General features: G+C 39.8%; 1 protein-coding gene across 4 annotated transcripts in view; it reads right to left on the bottom strand.

Annotated features, from left to right (window-relative positions):
* The window catches only part of CDC14A (cell division cycle 14A), a 174,130-nt gene that overhangs the window by 75,407 nt on the left and 74,198 nt on the right, over nucleotides 1–24,525 (bottom strand). For all 4 annotated transcript variants that reach the window (XR_006601838.1, XR_006601837.1, XR_006601836.1 and 1 more), the window contains exons 6-7: nucleotides 15,922–15,988; nucleotides 12,411–12,473 (exon numbers count right to left, since the gene is read on the bottom strand). Coding sequence is in view for 1 of the 4 variants with exons in the window: in XM_004775179.3 (XP_004775236.1) it covers nucleotides 12,411–12,473; nucleotides 15,922–15,988 (130 nt within the window). In the remaining 3 variants the exon portion in view is untranslated. The remainder of the gene's footprint in view (nucleotides 1–12,410; nucleotides 12,474–15,921; nucleotides 15,989–24,525) is intronic.

Genomic DNA, 24,525 nt, shown 5'->3' with positions numbered 1-24,525 from the left:
GTGATATTTCAATCCTCTTTAGAAAAAGCTTTATTACCTAGACTGTTTGAAAAGTTTATAAAACCTTAAAGTGGAGGTACTTTGCTTAAAATAATTTTGTCTCCCGGCTATCCTGCAATGAAATGAAATAAAAACAAACATTGCTTATCCTCACAATAAATAAAGGGAGAGAAGATAAAAGGAAGTATCAGCACTTTCCATGAACATGGTAAACATATTTTAAAGAGTGAAAAAAAATTATAAATATCAGGGTCATAATGAACACACTTCCTTTTTTCTGTTTTTTTTTAAGGTCGCTACAGTTGTCAATGCTGATATTTCAACTGGGAAACGGAAGGAGGCAGGAGTGAAGAACAGAGGATCATCAGACCCTCAAGGTATACCACAAACAAGTCCACCACGGTCTCCGGCAGGAGCTACAAACTCATCAGCTACACAGGCCAGGTGAGAGACATAAGTAAAGGCCGGTGGATCCTCAGCTCCAGCTAAAGAGTCGCCCTGCAGAAAAGGCTAACTGAAGGTGGCTGACCTGCTGAATGGGTTTTTATGTGAATCTCTCTATACCTCATGTTGACTATTTTAAGTTAAGTTTTTAAATAAAATGAAACCAAATGAAACACACCTGTGGGCTAACTTTGATCACCAGTTGTCAACCTCTGGTCTACATTCTCTATAGGATCCTCAGAAAAGGCTTGGAGACCAGGGAAGGGGCCCAGAATCCTCCCACTGCTCCATGATCTCCTCCATTTCCTTCTCTTCCTGATGTGCCTCTAAACTCATAGAACACTGGGGCAGGGCTGAAGACACCCAAGGTTTGCAGGGAAGTGGGGAACATCTGTGCAATGCATTGTAAAACCTATGCATCACTTCTTCACATGAGCCTTCTTTAGCGCACCCACAACCCTCACCCCCATCCTACCACCAGGCCAGCTTCTAGTCTCCCATCTCCACCCTCCGGGCTCTCTAGCACTGCACAGATACCTCCACAGGCTGGGAAAGCAGTTCTCTTTACTGGGCCAAGACTATCCATTAGAAAAGCTTTCTCCTCCACCGCCACATGGCAAACACTTCAACGGCAAGAATAGGTACCAAATACAGTCCTCATTCTACTGTAAGAACTTCTGAGTATTTGTTAGATTAACTGGAGTAACACCATGACGGACACTGAAGCCTCTACTTTAATTACTTATGCTACTACTACCATTTCCAATTTTCATGAAAATCAAAACTTAGCTGTACAGTTTCTATGTTTAAAATGAGATGTTTCTTTTCAGTCATAAGAAGTTATAAATGAAACTTTAGTGACACTTTATAAATGTCTGAATTGCATTCATCTTAACTATAATAAATGTAATATCTGCATAATACCAGAAATAAAATCTCAGAGCTACTGAGTGTTATGATTCCATATACCAAATTGTATCTCGGGCAAAACTATCTATTCATAACAATTTGAATAAAGAATCTAATATATAACTCTCTATGGTAATTAAACTTTTTCTTATTTAAAGAAAACAGTCTCTAATGACCCAATATCCCTCCTTAAGTAATTAATATACTTAAAACACTATTTAAAAATTCTAAAATAAAGGTATGTTCTAATCACCAAAAGACTAAAGGCAATTCTTTATGAACAGTAAAAGAAAACTGGTTTCTATGTTCACTGTTTCTGTATCCTTGACCACAAAGTAAGCCTAGACAAATATATTGTGCTACATCCATTTATTTGGATTATAGAAGTTTGGTTAAACAGTAACCTTTTATAATCAATCATATGGAGAAAGACAGTGGACTTACTAAGATACATCACTCACAAAACCAAAAGGTTTTGTAGGCAAATCTGCCTACCCAAAAAGGTAAACATTAGATAATATTGGACTACATTCAGTAGCTTGGATAAGGTTGATGGGGTAAACAATGAGATTTGGGTCTTAGATCCAAATCTGAAAAAAAACAAGAAAGTCACAGATTTCAACTGACTAATATAAGCTTACTTCGGTAAGCTTCCCAAATTAATATTTGTGCCTTCTCTCACAGTGAATTATACAAATGTCAATATTTATCAATAATAAAATATTTAAGAGGACACAAATTGGTTTTCTAATTAAATACACACACACACTCTTCAAAGAAATCTAGGTCAGAAAGGAACTGAAAGTACTTTCCAACCCTACCATATTTTACAAACATCTCAGCAAGGATGAGGCAAGAAGATGGTTTTATCTCTTACATTCCAAAGCCTCCTGCCTACCAAGGACTATGTAGGAAAACTGCACCTGTTCTTATTATAAGAAAATAAAATAAAAATAAAAGTTTGGATTCCTGAAACATATATATAAGTGTCAATATTCACTTTACTATGGATTCTTCAGCCTACAAAAGAGCAGTCTACAACCAGATTTCTTTGAAATATCTAACTCTGCTGCTGCATTTAAAATAAAATTTTGGGGGGAAAAATCAAGTTTTCTTGCAAAGTAAATAAGTATTAAAACTGAAAAAATAGGGGCGCCTGGGTGGCTCAGTGGGTTGGGCCGCTGCCTTCGGCTCAGGTCATGATCTCAGGGTCCTGGGACCGAGCCCCGCATCGGGCTCTCTGCTCTGCGGGGAGCCTGCTTCCCTCTCCCTCTCTCTCTCTCTCTCTCTGCCTGCTTCTCTGCCTACTTGTGATCTCTGTCTGTCAAATAAATAAATAAAATCTTTTAAAAAAAAAACTGGAAAAATAAAAAAGCAAACATAATTTGACTTGAAAACATAAATTTTGGGGGGAGGGGGTTTGGGAGAAGGAGGTGGGATTATGGACATTGGGGAGGGTATGTGCTTTGGTGAGTGCTGTGAAGTGTGCGAACCTGGTGATTCACAGACCTGTACCCCTGGGGATAAAAATATATGTTTATAAAAAATAAAAAATTAATGAATAAAAAAAGAAAACATAAATTTTTATAACATTTAAGAAATATATCTATGCTGGTAAGGCATGTCTCTGTTGTTACGGTCACAAATATATTTTTCAGTCCCAATACTGAAAATCACCTGGCATTTTACCATTGTAATAAACAGACAATAAAAGAGGAAAGACAGACCTTGAGGTCAACAATTACAGGATTGATTCCCTTGATCAACAGATATGCTTTCTAGGGCAACATGGACAAACAGTATTTAAGCACAATTCAACATTCCTTAAAACATTTGCTGAGCCTTTACTATGTCTCAAAGACTATAACTTGGTGTCACACACAAAATAATAAAAAGTATTTTCTCTGTGCTCTTAAGGAGCCTGAAAGCAAGTGGAAGTGACAAAGAACAGTAATTGTAACAGATGCAAACACATAGATAGCTCTGACTGTGTGCCAGGCTCTACTCTGTTATAGGCAACTCATTTCATGCACCAGCCCTATGAGGTGGGTGCTGTTAGCTCTATCTTGTACCCATTGCTATGGACGGAATGTTTGAGTCCCCTCAAAACTCATATGTCAAAACCTAATCCCAGTATGATAATATTTGGAAGTGGGGCCTTTGGGGGGCAATCAGATCATAAGGATGGCATCTTCAGGAATGGGATAGGCGTCCTTATAGAAGAGAACCCAGAGAGTGCCTTTGCCTGTCTACCATGAGAAGACACACAGAGAATGAAGCCACAGAAGGCGGCCACCAGATGCTGCATCTGCTGGTGCCCTGACCTTGGATTTGCCAGCCTCCAGAACTGTGAGAAATAACTGTTGTTTAATCCACCCGGTCTATGGTACTTTTGTTACAGAAGCCAAGACTAAGATACCAATTTAAAAAAAAAAAAGTTGCATTACACTTTGAAAAGAGCTATAATAGAAGCATATAAGAGGTGTAATGATGGTACAAAACTATTTGAAAAATCAAAAAGGCAGAACTACAAAGTCTCCCTTTATTTGTTAAAAAGTACCTTCCTTATATTTCCCTAGCTTCTGAAACAATAAAATAGTGTTGGTATAGTTGTATTACATAAATGCAAATATACTGCAGTAATTGGCATTTTATGTTCTCAAAGCAAAGTAAATATTTGAGTTATTTGGTTTAAATTAAAATGCCATGCCATCTGGCTTTAGATAATTAAACTCTAGATTATTAATTTAGATTCGCTTTGAGAGAGACAGTGTGGTGGAGGGAAAGAGGAGGGCCCTATGTGGATGACTGTTTCACCTCTGCTCACTCCAGCTGGGGTGGGGAGACATGTGTGGGAGAAACCCCTTAGGAGACTGCCCAGCAGCCCAGGCCAGTGATGCCTCTGCTGATGCAGACGCTGGCAGCAGGAACCCAGGGCACGTTTACAGGTGCCACTGCTCAAGTTATGGCAATTTGAGTGCCTGTGGCATATACGATTGTTGAAACTTGGAAGCAGGTGCCCTCACTCGCAGCGAGCATGTTCAACAACAAACCAGAGCCCTAGGGAAGGGCAGCATTTCAGGTGGGCGAAGGAAGAGAAAGTGCTTGCAAAGGAAACTTGAGAAAGATGGCCTGAGATGCAAGGAAGAGAAAAGTGGGGGATGGAACCTTAGAAGTTAGGGAAGGAAAGGGGGTGTCCAGAATTAGAGAGTGGCCACAGAACAAATCAAGTAGGAAGGAAATCAAACACGACCATCTGGTTTGCTGACTCTTCTATGGGCAAGGAAGTTTCATGAGACTCACAAAGGTAAAAACTAGACCATCACCAACTGACTGACTAATAACAGAGTCAAGGCTGCTCTCTTAAGAAGCTTGGACAGAAACCAAACAGCAATTAAAGAGGAAGGAAAAACCATGGGAAATTCTTAGGACAAGGTAGACCTCAAAACATTTTATAGAGTTAACCAACATGATCTTTGAACCAGGAATGGGCATAGTGGATCAGTAGGTGTGGCAATACTGGGTCCCTCTACATTAGTAGCTGCAGTGTCCAGGAAGGCGTTCTGCTCCCTTGAACTTGGAGCCTTTGAGTGGTATAATCAGTACTGCAGGATAGCTTCAGGAGATGCTTCTAACAGCTCATACTTCCAAGGTGCCTCCAGGTGGTGAGGACGTGCTCACCTACCTGCATTCTGGAGCTTGCTTAACTCCAGTCCTGTGGCAGGAATTCACGAGAAATAACAAGGGTGGAAACTGCCATGTTTCTAGTTCAGTAACCCATGAAGAAGAGGGCAGACCAAGCAAGCAACACCCATATTACACTCTAGTTTGGTAGACAAACTTTAATCCAAAGCAAAGCCTTGAAACATACCTCGGGTGTTCAACAGCAGTAACTCCTACTGGTGACCTGAGGTGGTGCATAGAGCAATGGGAGACCTAAGCTTCCTGCATGAGGTATATACAGAAGGCTGACCTGAGGAGTCTATACCACCCAGTTTGACAATTTACTTATTAACTGCAGTGAAAGATGACATAGTCAACCCGGGGACAGTCTCTGCTCATATATTAACCTAAACTGATGTTACAGAGATAGCCTAGTTGAAGACTATAATACCTAGCAATCTCTGTGGCACATAACAGGTTTAAAAAAAACAAAACAAAAAAACTCACTCTTGGGTGCCTGGGTACCTCAGTTCATTAAGCACCTGCCTTCAGCTCAGGTCATGATCTCATGGTCCTGGGATCGAGCCCCACATTGGACTCCCTGCTCAGCGGGGAATCTGCTTCTCCCCACGACTGCCCCTCCGCCCCCACTCGTACTCTCTTTCTCTCTCAAATAAATAAATAAAATCTTTAAAAACAAAAACAAAAACTCACTCCTGAAGCCTAGATTGCTCACTCCAGCTGGGGTGGGGAGAAAGAAAAGAAAGAAAGAAACATCATTTGAAGATGTTGTCTGCCATAGTCAGTACCTTCTTCCCCAGGAGTGGTACTACAAAATCAGAATGCATTCTTCATTAATAAGTCATGGTCACTTTCCACTGAAAAGGAGTTACCTCTAACAGATTATATCAAAGATCCTGGAAGGTGCTATACTTCTGTTTTCAGTATTCATTTAATCATTTATTTATTCTTTCATTCTACAAACATTTAATGAGCGCCCGCTATAAGAATACTACACTACTGAATACTTATTAATACGAAGATGAATAAAACATAGTTCCTGACCTCAAGGAGCCAGAGGGCAGGGAAGACACAGATGTGTAAACAGCATCAAGCAACACTGTACGAGAAGAGCTCCCAAAGAGCTGGGAATGACTTAGACACATCTACGTAAATATGGCGGGCAGGAAAGGAGGGATGGTGGGCACGAGGGGGAACCAGAGCGTGAAATGCTGCAGTCTGGGAAACTACGTGGCGTTGGGTCTGGGAAGGGAAGGGAAAAGGGCAAGAGTGGAGGGGAAGGAAAATCCCATGTCAAGAGGGCCTTTGGGACCGTATTAAGGAGTTTGCATTTCTTCCACAATTTCAGTTAGTGTGGAGCCCTGAGAGGACCCAATGCAGGAGACTGATATAATCAGACTCAATTTCTAAGACACTGACAGTAATATGGAAGAGACCCAAGAATCAAGACCCACTCCCAGACATCCAGAATTGACCAACACTTTCTCATAAACAGTTCCCACGTGGGCTTGTTGTGATGTGGCTAAGATTATGTGAAGTCACCTTCTAGAATAGCAATGCTCTTTTCCCAGAAGAACACCCAGTAGGTGGATAGCCAATAATAATGACTTATTAATTACTAGACTATTTCAGGAGCAAAATTTCCCACATTCAGTCTGCCATGGACAAAAGAGAAATTCTGTGTAGATAACTCATCTGATAAGCATGAAGATGGGGCTTGTGACAAAGGTCAGACATGATAACTTCTGCAAAAATATATGGATTCTAAGAGAGCAGATGATAAGAACAAAGGCTCTAATCCCACACATGAAGAGATGATACTGCAGGGACTCTCTTGAGGAAAAAAGAAAAGAAAGAAAGAAAGTATTAGACCTAGCAAATATACTGAGAAAACAGGAGGTACTTAATAAACATCTGTTCAATAAACAAACTGAAAAGTTATCAATTGAGGCCATAAAGAGTGCAATACAGCTTCCTGACCCTCACATAACAAAGGTTGATCTGTACATCATTATTTCTGTTGGACAAAGCTTTCCACCCAGTGAAACACGATGGATTTGCCTGGGCAGGGACCAGGGCAGCCAGAGGCCCCAGGCCAGTCATCGACAGCTGTGAGCTATAATCACAGGGTGCTGAGCAAATATTATCCTTTTCCACGTGTGCCTTGATGAGAGAAACAAGAGAAGGCCCCGTACTGTGTCTCCACACTCAAGCAGGCAGTAACCCGTCGGTCCGGCACCCGGCCTGCGGTAACCAGGGGCAACTCTAACCACACCCATCAAGTAACCACTGGTAAAGTGGCCCCGGGTTGGCAGCTTGTGAAAGCAAAGTGTCAAGTCAATAATTCTGGAAACTATCCTCACACTGACAATGCTACTTCACAGAAAGCACTTTTTTTTTTCTTTTCCCAAAAAAGGAATGATTCACAAGGGGGGAAAAAAGATAGTGGAAGATATAAAATAAGTCCAAGCATGACGTAACTTCTTCATTTTTGAAGCAGGCATTACGTAAACTTGAAACTCCATCTAATCCCCAAAAGAGTATTTAAGGCAACTTCTTGCAATTACATGGGCCAAATTCTGGATGGGATAATAAATGAGGAGGCATCTCCACATGCTGCCCCTAAAGCTTGTTTCTTTGCCCCTCTCTGCTCCTCCCCTCTCCCGGGGACAGGATGCTGCTCTGGGAGTCTGTGTGTGGCCAACATAAAGACATCATCAAAGACGGCAGACTTCCGGTCAATAGTAGAAAGCCCCTCAGAGACATCCAAATAAAAAACAAAAGACACAACTTCAAGCTCTCTTTGAGGAATAATGACTTAAAATAATGCCCAAGAGCAGCACCATTCATTTTCGGCAAGTTAAGGATAGTTCCCCCAAAAAGAGTTTAAAAAAGGCTGACAGAAGGCAGACTCTGTGTATGGATGCTACTGCAGGGCCTCACAAGCAGAATATTATCCTACACGAGCAATTGCCATATAGAGGTATGTGAGGGTACAGCTCCTCACATACCCACAGAAACATAATTTCAATATTCAAGCTCTTTCATCTTCACTGCTGTTCCCATGGGCCAAAGGTCTATTTCCACTTTTCAAGTAAACCCATGAATGGCCATGTTTCACAGGAGTGACTGCTCTCTCAGTTCTTTGAAAATACCTTGAGATAGGGGGCAACTGGGTGACTCAGTTGGTTAAGCAACTGCCTTCAGCTCAGGTCATGATCCTAGAGTCCCAGGATCGAGTCCCTCATGGGGATCCCTGCTCCATGGGAAGCCTGCTTCTCCCTCTGACCCTCCCTTCACCATGCTCTCTCTTTCCCTCTCTCATTCTCTCTCTCAAATAAATAAACAAAATCTTTAAAAAAAAAAAAAAAAAAGAAAGAAAAGAAAAGAAAATACCTGGAGAAACCTGTTAGAAAAGTATGATTGTTTGGACACTGATTCTTAGGGCAAGTTTTGGGGCTATCTTCTTGCAGTTACTTTATGGGACCTTTGCAGCATAGCTGCAGCATAGCTGTCAGATTTACATTTATTTGATCAGCCCCAAGGTGAAGAATGCACAGTTCCACAGTGTGGTAAATGAGAGACCACATTTTGGAAGATACTTTTGTTCATCGATAATTAATGGGCCATTCTGCAAGTCCCATGAAAATAGAGCAAGAGTCTGAGATATCTTAACCAAACCCCTCTAAATATGACAGGGCTTTAACTCTTACGTGAATAATTAGATCACCTAAAGCAAGGCCATATAACCTGTTCTGTTTATACCAGGCTTCATGTCATTCTGAGGGACTCCAATAGTTCATGGTCAAGACCGTCCCCACAGAATCTGCCTCTAGGTACATGTAGCTACTGAGCACTTGAAATGTGACTAGTCCAGGGGCACCTGGTGGCTCTGCTGGTTAAGCTTCTAACTAATGATCTCAGCTCAGTCTTGATTTCAGGGTCATGAGTTCAAGCCCCACACTGGGCTCTATACTGGGTGTGGAGCCTACTTAAAAAAAAAAAAGTGACTAGTCCAAACTGAGATGTGCCATAGAGCAAACTACATGCTGAGATTTAAAGGCTTAGTTCAAAAATAAAAATGTAAAATACTTCATTAATAATTTTTATACTGATTACATGTTGAAATGATATTTTGGGAATATTGGATTAAATAAAATATATTAAAATTAATTTTATCATTTCTTTTTACTTTTTCTAAATGTGGCTACTAGAATGTTTAAAGTATCTATAATTCTCATTATATTTCTATTGGACAGCACTGCTCTAGACCCAGGAATCACAGGAAGAAAATGGATATAACCCTTTGCAGAATGGCTGGAGATTTACCTGTAGACTTCATAAAGTGAGTATTTCTTATGTTCTGCTGATCTTGTCATTAACAATGTTTGGCATTCTTATCATAAAACTGCCCTTCAGTCTCACACTGAGATGCAGTCTCATTAATATAGGCTTCTTCTTGAGCCAAATTATATATTAAATGCAGTTCCGTCAAGAAGTGTCTTGGAAAAACTTCATCCTGAACGTTCCCCACTAATCCAAGACTTACAGTCTCCTAATTTGCTGTCAATGATAAAATTTTACTTTGAAAACCACAATGTCTCCATTGGAATACGGACTTTGTTGGAAAACACAAAATATGTGTCTCTAGCTATCCCACAAGTTCACCCATTGTCCAAACTCACTAAGACAGGTGAGAAGAGCGAGCAAAATTATGACAAGTATCAGGCCCACAGACTGTCGGGAACAGAGTTCCTTTATTTATTCATTAAGTAGCATTTATGACATGCTCACTCCCCAAAAAGCATACTTCTCTTTGTAATTTTCTTTTCCTGGGCTTTATGATAGAATGGATATATCATTCTCAGAAAGGAAGTAATTTGACAGAAAACTTTTCAAATGTTCACCACTTACGTCCTGCCTCCCATTATTACCTGGGTTGTTGTTGTTGTTACTACGTTGTTTGTTTACTCAGGCAAGGGTGTGACCACATTCTTAACAGACTTTTTTTTTTTTTTTTAGTTGGCCAGTTGGTTGGTTTGCAAGAATTAAACTCTACTGTCTCGGGTTTTTCAACAGCTTTTCCAACTACCTCTCAACATCCACATTAAGGTTTAAAAAAAGATGAAGGAATAAGTAAAATGCCAACTAATTTTTTCTTTTTATTGTGGTATTGTTCCTTCCTCCTCCTCTTGAGTGTCCACCCCACTATCTCCTTTAATGGAAATGGACTTCGCATTTTGCCATATCATTTTCTCCATGCTCATATACATGGAGCATGAAACATCTAATTTGGAAGTCCACTTTAAGAAAAGAATACAAAATTATGAATACAAAATTAGGTATAGGACCTTAAAAAATGCCCACACAAGTGTGGGGGGGTCCTCTAAAATTTCAGTTTTATTAGCGTCACAGGAAATCAGCTCTGCTAATATAATACAGATACACATATATGGGTTAAATGGGATCTCATTACTGTTAATTAAAGGAGGGGATTATATTATGAGCACTTATCTGTATCTTTTCTTCTAAACAATGTATTATAGAAATCGTTCCAAGACAAGTCGTACAGCTCAAATTCACTTTTTTCATATCAGCACATAACATTCCATGGTGTGTATGAACTATAAATCATTCAATCTTCCCTTATGAGTGCACAGTCTCTGTTTCTAGCTGGGGGTGGGGGTGGGGTTTGATGGGGGGATTCTTTTGCTGCTACTAAAAATGCCATGACAACCATGCTTTTATGGTTAAAAAAATTCAAGATTTTTAATAAATTGTACTACATTAATTTGAGGAGAAATAGCACTTTTATGATATTAAACCCTTCTATCCAAGTATTCAGTATGTATTTTTCCACGTAGTCATGTCCTATCCACAAGGAATTTGCAATCCAGCAAGAAAAATAAAAACAAGATACAGGAAACATGGAAAGTACAAATTGTAACCCATGAAACTGAAGGGAGAAAATACTCAAGAGAGTAATGCTCTGTCTGTAGATGTGACCCACACAAAACAGAGGAGAGGAAATGCTAGAGGGGATGGGCATGTGGCAGAAAGGAAGCTCAGCCAGGACAAGGGGACCCTAGGGGAGCAGTGAGCACGCAGCTCTGTGGGGCTGGCATGCAAACGGCGCCCGGTAAGCAAACAGGAGACAAGGCTCTGGAGGTGGGCTGGAGCCCATCCATGCTAAGAATGCCAGCACAGGGGAGTTCATCCCCATTTCTGCAGAGCAATGCAGTCTGGGGCCAAGAATGATGAGAGTTCTGCTCTAAGATCACTCAAGTCACGCGGGTGAAAGACAGACCAACAGGAGAAGAAGGACCCGTGCTCGTTAGAGAGTGCTTCTCATAGTCCACAAGAGAGGGCACCACACCTGAGCCAGAGGGAGGGAAGGGAGAACAGAGAGCACAGGGAAGATGAAACACACACCAGGAATTCAAATACTGGTTTGATTCGGGAGGGAAAGAGGAGCATTCCTGTTCTTGAGCCTGGATGAACTGCAGGATAGGTGGTACCATTAATACAGATGAATGAAGCAGAAGACCATAGTGGAGTGAAAGATGGTCAGTTTCTTCTCAGACTGGTTAAGTTTAACTTGTAAACAGGATATCCAAACAGAGATCCTGAACTAGAGCGCAAAGGGGGAAGAGCTGCCCTCTCTCACTAAGAGTGGTGATACATTTCACAAGTCGTCTGGAGAACCCCAACAGGTGAGTTCACCTCCATAGAATGTTGGGCCTACTTGAATTCTACAGGCTTCTCATCTTCCAGAAAAGCTGTTTCTTCAACATCTCCTTATACAGCAACCTAGCTGGGACAGCCCTTGCCTAAACTCTGCATCACTGAACAGGCAAGACAATACTCAAAACCACGATGATGCAATGGGAAAAAAAATTCAGCCAATTCATAGAACTAGGTAAATTCAGCCATATTTAAAAATTAAATTTATGCAGTCAAAAAATATTACAATATAACAAAAATACTACAAGTAAAGTTTTGTTTTAAACAGAATCTGAATTTTTAAAATAACAGTAACTCAGTTTCTCTATCAAACTATATTTTGAAATTATTTTTTCTTATAAATTAAATGTGCAAAGTAATTGTTAACGGAAGTTTAGTGAAAGGACGTTATAGATAATAGTCCTTTTCCCAAACTAAAATTCTGGTATTCCTGGTTCAAAGGCAATAACCAAAGTTGAAAGGACAAAACTGACAGCTATAGAAAACTCCCAGAATGCTTTTACTGTAGAAGCCACGCAATTGGCAATACCTGAGTGTTGGGGCCGGGGAGGGAACAGGGCGGGGGAGTGGAGCACAGGAGATTTTAATTAAATGAAATTATAGCTTGTAAAAAATTAAAATGTACAAACCTCATAATGTTCATATTCATCCACATCAAATGTCTCAAAGTCAAAAAATCCATGTTGTAATCCCTACAAGTAGAATTTGAATTAGTTTTTCCACACCAAATTGGTAAGTCCTCTAGTCATTCCTAGAATTCCTGCTCACAAATAATTCTTAATAATCTGAAGTTTGAAAAGCTTGAAACCTTTCGTTTAAAATGCATATCTAGAAATCACCTTCTAACATTGGTAAGTGTGCATTGAGACTTTCTCACAAGTGGGACTTAACACTTAGAAAAGCATGAAAATTTGTCCTGCAAAATATATCTAGAGTCCTTATTTACATTAGTTTTGTATATAGTAAATTAATTATGTATATAAAATGGAACATATTAGCAAACCTAGAGTTAAAACCTATTGGGAACCAGGCAATTAATTCATATCAAACAATGATAGGATATATAACAGTAACTTTTCAGATAGGAGAAGAAAAATCAATTATTCTTGGGAGGTTTTGTTTTCCTTTGATCATTAATGAGATACTTAGCAAAAAGGGCATTTTTACTTCATAGGCCCTTCTTTGTTCCTAAAACTTCTCGAGAGCATTTGTTTTATGGTCATAGTTACTGACAGAATAAAAGTGTACTTGTCTGCTCTTACAATTTAGAGGAAGAGCTGGTACTTTTTAACAACACAAAGAACACATTCATTACTCTTTTTTATAACTAATGATTTAGAACTTTTAAAAACTATCTAGCTTGCTCAGATACAATATTTTGAAGAGGACAGTCTTTTATTTTATAAATCATGAAGCTGTACAGAGTGTAATAGAATACAAAACCACTGTTACTTTTAAAAGTTACATATTCGAACCATTAAAAATTGAAGAAACTATGAAGCCAAGCTCCAGGACATCTGTCTTCAAAAATATGTTCGAGACCAGCATTTCCTAAGTGCAGAACACAGGGTGCCTGGGTGGCTCAGTGGGTTAAGCCCCTGCCTTCAGCTCAGGTCATGATCCCAGAGTCCTGGGATCGAGCCCCTCATCAGGCTGTCTGCTCAGCAGGGAGCCTGCTTCCCCCCTCTCTCTCTGCCTACCTCTCTGCCTACTTGTGATCTCTGTCTGTCAAATAAATAAATAAAATCTTTTTTTTTTAAATGCAGAACACAAATCACCTGCAAAAGAAGCACCTCAGTAATTTAGATTTAAAATATAGAGTCCTAAACCCCATATCCCAGAACTATTAAATGTGATTCTCTGGGGGTAGGATCAACATGTTAATATGCCTTCTAGGTGATTCTTATAAATGATAAATCCTGACACTGCTGAGTTAGTCAACCCCTACTATTATAAGCAAAGCAAGTTATTTCAATTATCTCACCTTTAAATATAGCAACTTAGTAGATCCATCTGTACCATTCCCGGGAAAGAAGTGAGAAAAACAGAGCCAGGACTATAACTGTCCTTCCTTATTTCTTCATCGGAAGTGTGTGTTTGCTTATGTTTCTGTGTGTAGTTCACACCCAGGTAAAACCATGCTTATGATGATGCCAATGCAACAAAATCAGAAAGATATGCTTCCAAACAAGGCAAAAATGCAGCCATACTCTGTCTACACTCTTAGGAATATGGTCCTCACTGCCACGCAACTGCCCACAACACAGGGCTTTATGTAAGTGTGGAGGGGGATAATGTGTCTCAGTTGCTTAAGGAAATGTTGAATATCTGTCAGATCTTCTAAAATCTCATCTACGTTTGAGTAAAAAAAAGCCCCAGCTCTTGATGAAACAAGAAATTTACAGAAGACCTTATCCATGAACAAAGTCACACCTTTCCTCTCTAACAGGAAGGATGTCATAAATTTCTATACCCAGTTACCAAGTTACCATAATAGGCGGGGATATTCCAATGTGAACTCTTTCTGAACTTCATACATCTATTAAAAAAAACAGCCTGTACCAGGTGGCAGAATAGGCAAAATAATAACAACAACAATAACAATAAATAAATTACATTCCCCCCCACCTCCAGCTAACTTTTTTAATCCTATAGTTGTGGATTACATATTGAATTATCTCTCCATACATGTTCTTAACTTGTGCTACTAGAAGTCTAGGATGGAGACACTACTTATGGCGGGGGGGCTACAGTATGCTGACAGTCTTTAAATGGAAAGAAAAATACTTGAAACTATCTTAAACTTTCAGAGTTTAAATTCATTTTTAAATGAAATAAGTCAAAAACAAACATACATAACAGTAGCATACCGATCATACGAATTTTCTCAATTTAAAATGTAACAAAATCAGTCTTACATCAGAAAAGAAACTAGAACAAGAATCATTCTCCTGGTGTATCTACAGTCCATAATGACCCTTGCCCACGGGCTATGCAACATGTACATTCCTGAGTGATACACCATGGCTATATGTTCAAGATGGAATGAGGTACTTTGAAACTTCATTAGAATTTCACACTATAGGGGCACCTGGGTGGCTCAGTGGGTTAAGTGTCTGCCTTCGGCTCAGGTCATGATCCTAGGGTCCTAGGATGGAGGTCTGCATGGGCTCCCTGCTCAGTAGGGAGTCTGCTTCTCACTCTGACCCTCTCCCTGTTCATGCTCTCTCTCTCTCTCTCTCTCAAATAAATAAATAAAATCTTTAAAAATATTTTTTAAAAGAACTTCACAGGATAGCATGCATGACTTGTCAGTAAATCAATGTTTCTAGAACATGTTCTAAAAGTTCTCAAAAATATTTTGGATTCACTTCTCCATTATACATATGAATAACTAATCTATGCCTCCAAACTGCAAAGTGCATCAAATCACCCAGAGTGTCAAACACAGACTGCCCGGCCTCACTCCCATAATTTATGGTTCCGTCAGTCTCCGAGGACGGCTGAGAATTTGCATCTCTAGCGAGCCCCACATTTTGACAAACCGTTGATTTATAAGATGCCCCGATAGGATGTTAGAAAGCTCCAAATTGACAAAGAAATGTGAGTTAGAATTAGCCCTGCTAATAGCTCCCTGTAGCCCTAAGAATGGCTTAACCTCCCTGGGGTTGTTTCCTCATCTATAATAATGAGATAATAATATCTGGCCTACTTACTACTGTAACAATATCCAGGTAGGAAACCAACATGGAAATGTTCCCCTCCACACTACCAGAGGTGTGCAGTGGCTTCCTATCTCTCCCACACCAAGTGCTGGCTTCATAGGGAAGCTGACCCAGTGACAAAGCAATGTCACAGGTACAGAGACAGACACAAGTCATACAATTGCCCGGGAAGAGAAATAATTTAAATAAGGAAGGGAAACCCCCTCTAATTCAATCAGGAGTTACAGAGTTACCCCAGACACCCTTCAATTTGCCCGATGGTCTGTATTTTACACATCAATCATTCCATCAAGAAGTGGAAAGCCTTTTGCTAACTGCCTGTCTTCTCTCCAGTGACAAGCAAGGATACTGACATTATTCCTTTTTCATATTTTGAAACATCTGCACCAACTATAGCAAGGAGAATTATTATTACCTTTCTGATTCCCTGCAAACAGTCGAGGATGGTGAGATTATAAGTGCAATTTCCAAAGGAAGCATCCCTATAAACACACACAAAAAAGAAATGACACTAAAAATGTACATTCAGAATATTCAAATAATAACAAAAGTCAACTGAAGACTGCTTGTTTGGTTTCACAGCTTTCATTAATTTAATTAATGGTAAATTAATGTAACACATCAGATCCTACTAGTTAACTACCCCTACAGCTTAACTGAAGCATTTCTGAAATTGCTTTAATCCAATAGGCAGAATTAAGAAAACCAGATCTAAGAGCCTGAGCTCTGTAGTCAGGTTGCCTTTGTTCAAATTCCAACTCTGCCTCATACTGCCTGGGACTGTGAGCAAGTTAATTTTACCTCTGTGAGTTTCCCATCTCTGAAATGATGTTACTGATAGTCACTACCATTCATAGGATTGTTGTCAGATGCATTTACTAAATATAAAGTCCTAGCATACAGGAAGCCCCTAATAAATGTTATGACTCTCCTTGATATTACTAACAGTGAACTGGACTGTTTCACTAAGGAAAAGATTCAGAGTCACTAAAGGTATTCATACAGAGGAACAACCACCCATCAGAAATATAGTAAATACGAGCATAAATATGTGAGGACAACGCAGGCAGGTCAGCAGAAGCTAGCTGTTATTTTCATGGATTAAATGCCACCCCTCCATCAACTCCCCACCTCCCCCCCAACAAAACACTATGGAAAATGCAGTCATGCTTCCAAACAATCTCCCCTCAGGATCCATGGGAGCTTCTAATGCACCATGAAGTATTGTATCAAAAGGATTAGGAATCTATTGCACCGAAAATTGAGTACTTCATACTTTATTTAAGTTTTTAGAGCAACTTAGCAGACTTGCTTTAGGCAACATAAAACTGAAGTATCAAGTTCAGGTCAGTTAAGCAAGAACTGGCACTGGAGCTTTAACACTAGCGGTGTTCCAAGGTGTCCAAGGCAAGAAACTTGACCTCAAGGCTCTGTGTCTCTGCCCAGCCCCCACTGCTGACCCAGAGGAACAGAGCTATCAGGGAGGGATCGGCCAATGACAAAGTCAAATGTACCACACAAAGTCAGTTCAAGGGCAGCAGTGGGGAAGGTGCCAGGTGATGATGTCCACGGGGAGAAAATGACCCTGAAGGGCTTTAACATAATTAGCATAAAATATAACAAATAATTAACATAAAACTGAGTTTTATATCACAACCATCCTAGGGAACTTGACCCTATGACTGCTTCAACATCCTGAAAACCTCATATAAAAACAGTAAGTTAGCAAAGCGACTTAACAGAAATGCTTAAGTCCTGAAACTTCGTTAACCTAAAGAAATAGAAAGTGTTATTCTTGATAAGTAAATCTGATTTCGAGACTTCTTTTTTTAATGCCATCTGAACTCATGGGTCAGTGAAAATCAAAACAGCCTCTTTTCCAAATACCTTGTAAAGACATAAACCACATATTAAGAAGCAAATTTTAATGGACAAAAACAGAAAAAGGCAGAGCTGGACATCCAAGATAAAATGGTTTATATTAATAATCACATATTCCTTTGTAGGCACTTATCTCTTTGGGACAGGGTTCAGAATCTTTTGTGTGTCATGAACCCCTTAGCAATCTGATAAAGCCTGTAAACCCCTTTTCTCAGAATAGTGTTTTTAAAGACATAAAATAAAATATAAATGAATACCAGAAAACTAATACAGTCAAATTTATCAAAATATAAAAAACTTACAATACCATAATATTTACTTAATAATTTACTTATTTTATTAATATATAATAAGATCTAGTAGATCTACTAATGACTCTAATTTTAAAGAATGAATGAACATAAATAAGATATGTAAAATATATAAGATGTAGGCAAAAACTGTAATGGGATATAAGAATATCTGTAATTTCCATTGTGATAGTCATTCATATTGCTAATACTACTATAGTTTATTTCTAATATTTATAATTGAATGTAATCTTATCAGTTATAAGATTAATGAAAACAAAGACACTTTTCTGGCCATACAAATTCAGCAACTCTCTAAACTTTCTCCACAGACCTTAGATTAGAAATCACTGCTTTGAGAAAGACAACTATCATATGATCTCCCTGATAATGAGGAAGTGGTGATGCAACATGGGGGCTTAAGTGGGTAGGAGAAGAATCAATGAAACAAGATGGGATTGGGAGGGAGACAAACCATAAGTGACTCTTAATCTCACAGAACAAACTGAGAGTTGCTGGGGGTAGGGGGGTTGGGAAAAGGGGGGGGTGGGTTATGGACATTGGGGAGGGTATGTGCTTGGGTGAGTGCTGTGAAGTGTGTAAACCTGGCGATTCACAGACCTGTACCCCTGGGGATAAAAATATGTTTATAAAAAATAAAAAATTAAAAAAAAAAAAAAAAAGAAATGACTGCTTTATGGGATGTGTGGATGGCTCAGTGGGTTAACCTTCAGCTCAGGTCATAATCTCAGGGTCCTGGGATCAAGCCCCGCATGTGGCTCTCTGCTTGGTGGGGAGCCTGCTTTCCCACCGCCCCCCCCCCCCCGCCTGCTTCTTTGCCTACTTGTGATCTCTGTCAAATAAATGAACAAAATCTTAATAAATAAATAAATAAATAATAAAAATAAAAATGTTTTAGTAAAGAATAGGAAAAAAAAACACTTCTCTTTATTTAAAAGAGTAAAACAATTTTAGGAATTGGAGGTACTCCTTATTCTCTGAAATATATTTTCCTATGCCTAGAGTCACCTAAATAAATTCACATGTATCAATCATCAGAAAAAGAAACGATTATAAATAAATCACCCAGTCTTTCTGTCTGCAAAGTTTAGTGAGACAATCATGACATCTCCTGTCCTAACCCAGCACAGTTTTTCCCAGGGCCTGAAAAGAGAGCTCTAGTGACCTGATGATCAAATCTGCAGACCAGAGAGAGGAGGGCCAGTTAAACATGCCATGGCACAGAATCAGGACACAAAGCAGTCACAGCTGCCTGGAAAGGCAGGGAGAAATTTACGGCTTGACATATAATAAGTGCTGCAATAAAATGAGGTCACATTCTCAGGAAAGGGGAAAGGAGATGAAACACCAAAGGAGATTATACCCATTACTCAAGGTAATTAATCCTCATGAAGGGCACAGGAAGACAATAGGTTCCCAAAACCTGCCCCCATAACAAGCAAGAGAAAAGGCTAATTAGTAGAACCCACCTCCTACTTAGTCAAAGGAGAGTAACCATAAAAGTGAAGGGATACGAAAACAGGTTACATGTCCTCTGGTGGAAAGAAAAAAAAAAGAAAGAGAGAGAGAGAAAGAGAAGGTAAGGTGAGTCTGAGTGGCTCAGTAGTTAAGCGGCTACCTTCGGCTCAGGTCATGCTCCCAGGGTCCTGGGATCAGGCCCCGCATGGGACTCCCTGCTCAATGGGGACCATGCTTCTCCCTCTCCCTCTGCCTGCTGCTCCCCCTGCTTGTGCTCTGTGTCAAATAAATAAATAAAATCTTTAAAAAGGAGAGAGAGAGAAGGTAGAAGTGGCAGATTGGACAAAAATATCTATCAAAACCACACTAAAGAGAGAATTTTGAAAGGCTTTTAAAAAATGGAATCCAACACATTCAGAAGAGAGTGGAGAGTAGCAATAAAATCCCAAAAGCTGGAAATCAGAGAAATGAATGGTGATAAATTACAAAACCAAGAAAACTGAATGTTAAGGTACCAGTGAAAAAGAGAATCAACCCAACGAATACCAGAAACTTCCCCAAAGGCTCAGGAATTGGCAGCACTGGGTCCTTTGGGGAGTGAGAATGAAGGAAATGATGGAAATAAGATTAAAGTCCATTTCAGAAGAAGAGAAGTTTTATTCTATAAAAGAAACATTATCTCCCATCTGATAAATGAGTTCTTCCCTGCTAATTTCTCTCAATCCCCTAATATAGTCAAGACCATCTGAAAATAGAATGGTTGGCCCTGGAAGACAGCAGGATTCCTGCCCCCATGCAGTGTTCAAGTTTGAATCAGAGGACTGCTTCAGGATTATTTTTCGCCTACTTTGTTGTATGAAATGGAGATCCAGGTTAGGAAAACATCATTAACCAAAGAAGTCCCTTCAACTCTGAAACTGTATTGTTATTCAACACAACTGATGATCACTTTCTTCTCCAGATCTCTCCCCTGGGTCCTTCCCAACAGAATTTAAACACTTTCACGTCTCCACCATCTTCAAAAGAAGAAAAACCATCCCAGAGTTTCTGGACTTGATATCTCCCCACAATCACCACCCTCCCTTTGGCCTCCCCTTTAAAACGAGACTTCTCTGAAGGATGTCTTCTCTCCTGGCCTCCATTTTCCCTCCTCTTTCATCCATGCCATGAACATTTTGCACTAAAGTCACCAATTATCTCCACATTGCAAAGCTGGGGATGGCAGGGGAGCTTTGTTTTTAATTGAGATAAAATTCATAATTCAGCCTTTTTAAAGTGCACAATTCTGTGATTTCTTTCTATTCACCATGATGTGGCTTTTGATATATTCACAATTCATATCACCACTAATTCCAAAACAGTTGTGTTCCCCGAAAAAGAAACTCTGTGTCCATTTACAGTAACTGCTCCCTCTCCCTCCCAACCCCTGGCAGTCAGTAATCTACATTCTATCTCTCTAGATCTGCTTCTTCCAAGCCCAGGGGACATTTCCCAAGCATTATTTGACTGAACTTGTCGGCAATAAGTATCTCGCCCCTTTGAATACTCTCTTCACTGGCTTCCTGGATTTTTTTTCTACCTCTCCAGACATGGCTCCTACCCAGTCTCCTCGGCAAAGACATCCTTCACCTTCCATCCTTATAAGTTAGAGCTTCTCAAGGTTCAATCCCAGACTCAAGTTCTTGCCACTCCATGTTCTCTCCCTAGCCCAGAATTAGATGGAGTGCATCAGCATCACCTGAGCGGTTCCCAAAACACAGATTACTGGGCCCCACCCAAGGTCCCGATCCAACAGATCCAGGGCAGGACTGGAGAATCTGCATTCCTAACAGGTTTCCAGGGGCTATTGATGCTGCTGGTGGGAAGGAGCACATTTGGAAAACTGTCCAACACAATCTCATCCATATAAATTGCCATCAGTCTGCCAATGACCCTCAAATTGCTCTCTCTAGCACAAACTCCTTAAAACTGAAAAAACAGGATAGTCAACCACGTACGTGACCTTCCCATTTGGGTGTCTTAAGGCACCTCACTGTGTGAGAAGACTCTCTTGCAGCTGCCCGACCTCAAAGCAACAACAATAACCGGTTCTCCAGCACAGTCTGTCCCCTAAAAGATTCAGCTTCCACAATTGCTCAAGTTAAAGCCCAGATGTCTCTCCAGCTCTCATTCTCCTTATCCTGTCTGCCATCATGCTTTGTTGCTTCTCCCTTTTAACTGCCTCTTGCCTGCACAGACTTCTCCTCAATTTCCCCACCACCTCTCAGGTGAACTCCTGCAACAGCCTTCCCACACCCATGCCTCACCTTCCTGATCAGGCTTCTCACAGCAGCCAGAGGATATTTTTTTAAAGGTAAATCTGATCCAGTCACTTTTCACTGACTTCATTGCGTCAACAAATACAAGGCCTGGTGGGTATCTGACCCTGCCTGCCTAAGCCTCCTCATATCATGCTCCCACACAATTTGCCCATCACAAGACCTTGCTTAACCTCTCAGATAGAGCCCTCTGCACTCACCACAGGACCTTTGCTCCTGCTGGTCACATGTCCTCCCGCTTGCTTTTGACTAGGTTAGTCTTCAGAGCCCAGCTCACACACAGATCAAAGTCTCTGAGGACAAATCTCAATACCACCCTAGCTGGAGCAGGTCCCCAGCTTTTTTTTTAATGGACTTAACTATAGTTGATATTATATTGTGGCATTCTTATTTGACTCTGCTGCTCTCTCTGTAATAGTCTCAAAGAAGGCAGGATCTAGACATTTTTTTACTCACTCCTCTCTCCCTAGTACCTGACATACTGCCTGGCACAAAATAGATACCGACTAGGCACTTCAATGAAGTAAAGGAGCTTATCAAGTGGTATTAATCATACCTTTATTCTAACCCAGACACTTTGGAGAGACTATACAGAGCTTTTAGAACTTAAATCAAGATACTGATGTGGATAGAAAGTTTTAAAGTTCCACAGTTTTTATTGCAATTATAATTTCCAACTCTTAACTCCTGGTTTGCTTTTTTACTCATTTATCCATGTATTTATTCATTCACTTATCTATACTTACTGAGCCAAATATTTATGGAGTTGAATAAGAGGGCACGTTGTATTGTTACCTCCTCCATAAAGGACCACTGAAGTCCACAGACGTCAAGTGCAGGAGAAGGTATGGGCTCACCACGCTGCCTGGAACAACCACAGGTCTTCCCTATATCTGTCAGGATAGTCTGGCCAAGCATTGCATTAACTCTCTTAAGCAGGTAAACGTAAGGCTGCTCTTCATTCAGGGATAAGTTAATACCCCAAACACCCGGGGTTTCTAATCATTCTTCTCTGCTAAAGAATAAATCATATGTCTCTAGGCCCAATATGGAAGACTAATATTACCGCCAACAGCTGTCTACACACATCCAGATACAAATTTAACCCAGCCTCATGCTTGACCATCTAAACTTCATCTATCCCAACAACTCTCTTTTTAAATGTGACATCCAGCATAATAGTCAACTGAACCACAAAGCAACTATGAAATGATTATAAAAATCCAGTAACTCTGACCTTGGGAGTGGTAGGCAGTCAATAAATACTTGTTGAATGAAAAACTAAATGAATGAGTATGAAGCAGTTGGGACTTTTTTTATTTTTACATTTTTGCATCTATTTTGCAGAGAAGCTATAGAAGAAAAATTAAATTTAAGAAAACAAGAACCACCATGCACAATTAGATACAAAGAGAAAGGGCTTAATCCACTCTTGTCATAGAACTGTCTCCTATGGGTTCCCATAAGTGATTATTGAATATTCAGGAATTTTGAGAGCCCATATCAGTACTGGTGGATGTATTTACACCATAGAAATCAAGAAACACCTTCTACTTACAGAGCCAGTTTACCGACATACCACTGCTTGTACCTAAGCATTCAGACATCACTCAGAAAGAAGCAACCTTGTAAATGTTAACAATGAAGAGATGAAACTGCAGATGAGAGAATATATTCACACAAAGCAATGAGAAAGCATTTCTAGTAATGAGGTTGTTCGAAATGAAGAAAGAATGAAGAACAGAGGTACAGGATTTAAAATACAGAGACTAATCCAAAGAGTAAAAAGAGCTGACAGTAGGGGCACCTGGGTGGCTCAGTGGGTTAAAGTCTCTGCCTTTGGCTCAGGTCATGATCTCAGGGTCCTGGGACTGAGTCCCCGCTCTCTGCTCAGTGGGGAGCCTGCTTTCCCCCCTCCCCCTCTGCCTGCCTCTCTGCCTTCTTGTGATCTCTCTCTGTGTCAAATAAATACATCAAATCATTAAAAAAAAAGACCTCACAGTAAATGGATGAAGAAATATTAGGGACACTATGATCTACATATGTTTTGATCCTAAAATTCTCTGCCAGTTCTCTGGATAACAAATGGTTAGGAAGTATGCAAATATCTGCAGAGCAGTGGGTTGGAAAGGATCTCAAAGGTCATGAAAGTACCCTTCCAAGCACTGATCTGAATCCCATCTACACAACTGACAGAGGATCATGAGCTTCTTAAGAACTGAAAGTGTGTCCTTTATGTTCTGCATGCCCAGAGTCCAGAATGGTGTTGGAGATATTAAGATGCTGTAGATGTTTGATGAATGAATAAACAATCATTACCAGGAGATCATTAAACTTCTATTCGAACAACTCTAGTGGTTGGGAGCTACTGACCTTTCAAAACAAAAATCATACAAAACAATATTTAGTCATAAACTATGTATAGTAGCAAAAACACAATCAAACTGAGGGTTTTGGAAGGGGGGGATGGGGGATGTGTGAGCCTGGTGGTGACTATTAAGGAGGGCATGTATTATATGGAGCACTGGGTGTGGTACATAAACAATGAATCTTAAAACACTGAAAAAATAAAATAAATCAATTTTTTAAAAAGTTTAAAGTGAAAAAAAAATCACAGTCAAGAGCTTAATGTCCAACGGAAATATGATGCCATCCACAAAAGAGAGCCAAATATGTAATTTTAATTTCTTTCAAAACCATATTATAAAAAGTAAAAAGAAACAAGTAAAATTAATAAGTAAGGTATTTTCTTATTCTAGTATATCTGAAAAATTATCATTTCAGCAAATAATCAACATAATTACAAAGAAGATATTTTACCTTTTTTTTTTTTTACTACATCTTTAAAACATTTGGACTAAACAAATTTCAAATGCTCAAAAGCACACATAGCTAGCAGTTAGCAGCTAGCTAGTAGCTACTGTACTGGGTAGTTCGGCTCTAGACTATACTGAATGGATACTTGGTAAGTAGACAATGCCCCAAAATACGACACATAATTATCCAAATCATACTTGACTTCCAATCACTGAACAAATCCCTGACACATGT

The sequence above is a fragment of the Mustela putorius genome, unplaced genomic scaffold (genome assembly GCF_011764305.1).
Source record: "Mustela putorius furo isolate JIRA1106 unplaced genomic scaffold, ASM1176430v1.1 tig00003853_pilon_pilon_pilon, whole genome shotgun sequence".
NCBI lineage: Eukaryota > Metazoa > Chordata > Mammalia > Carnivora > Mustelidae > Mustela > Mustela putorius.
Note: the sequence above shows the minus strand (reverse complement) of the source record. Positions and strands in the feature narration are given on the sequence as shown.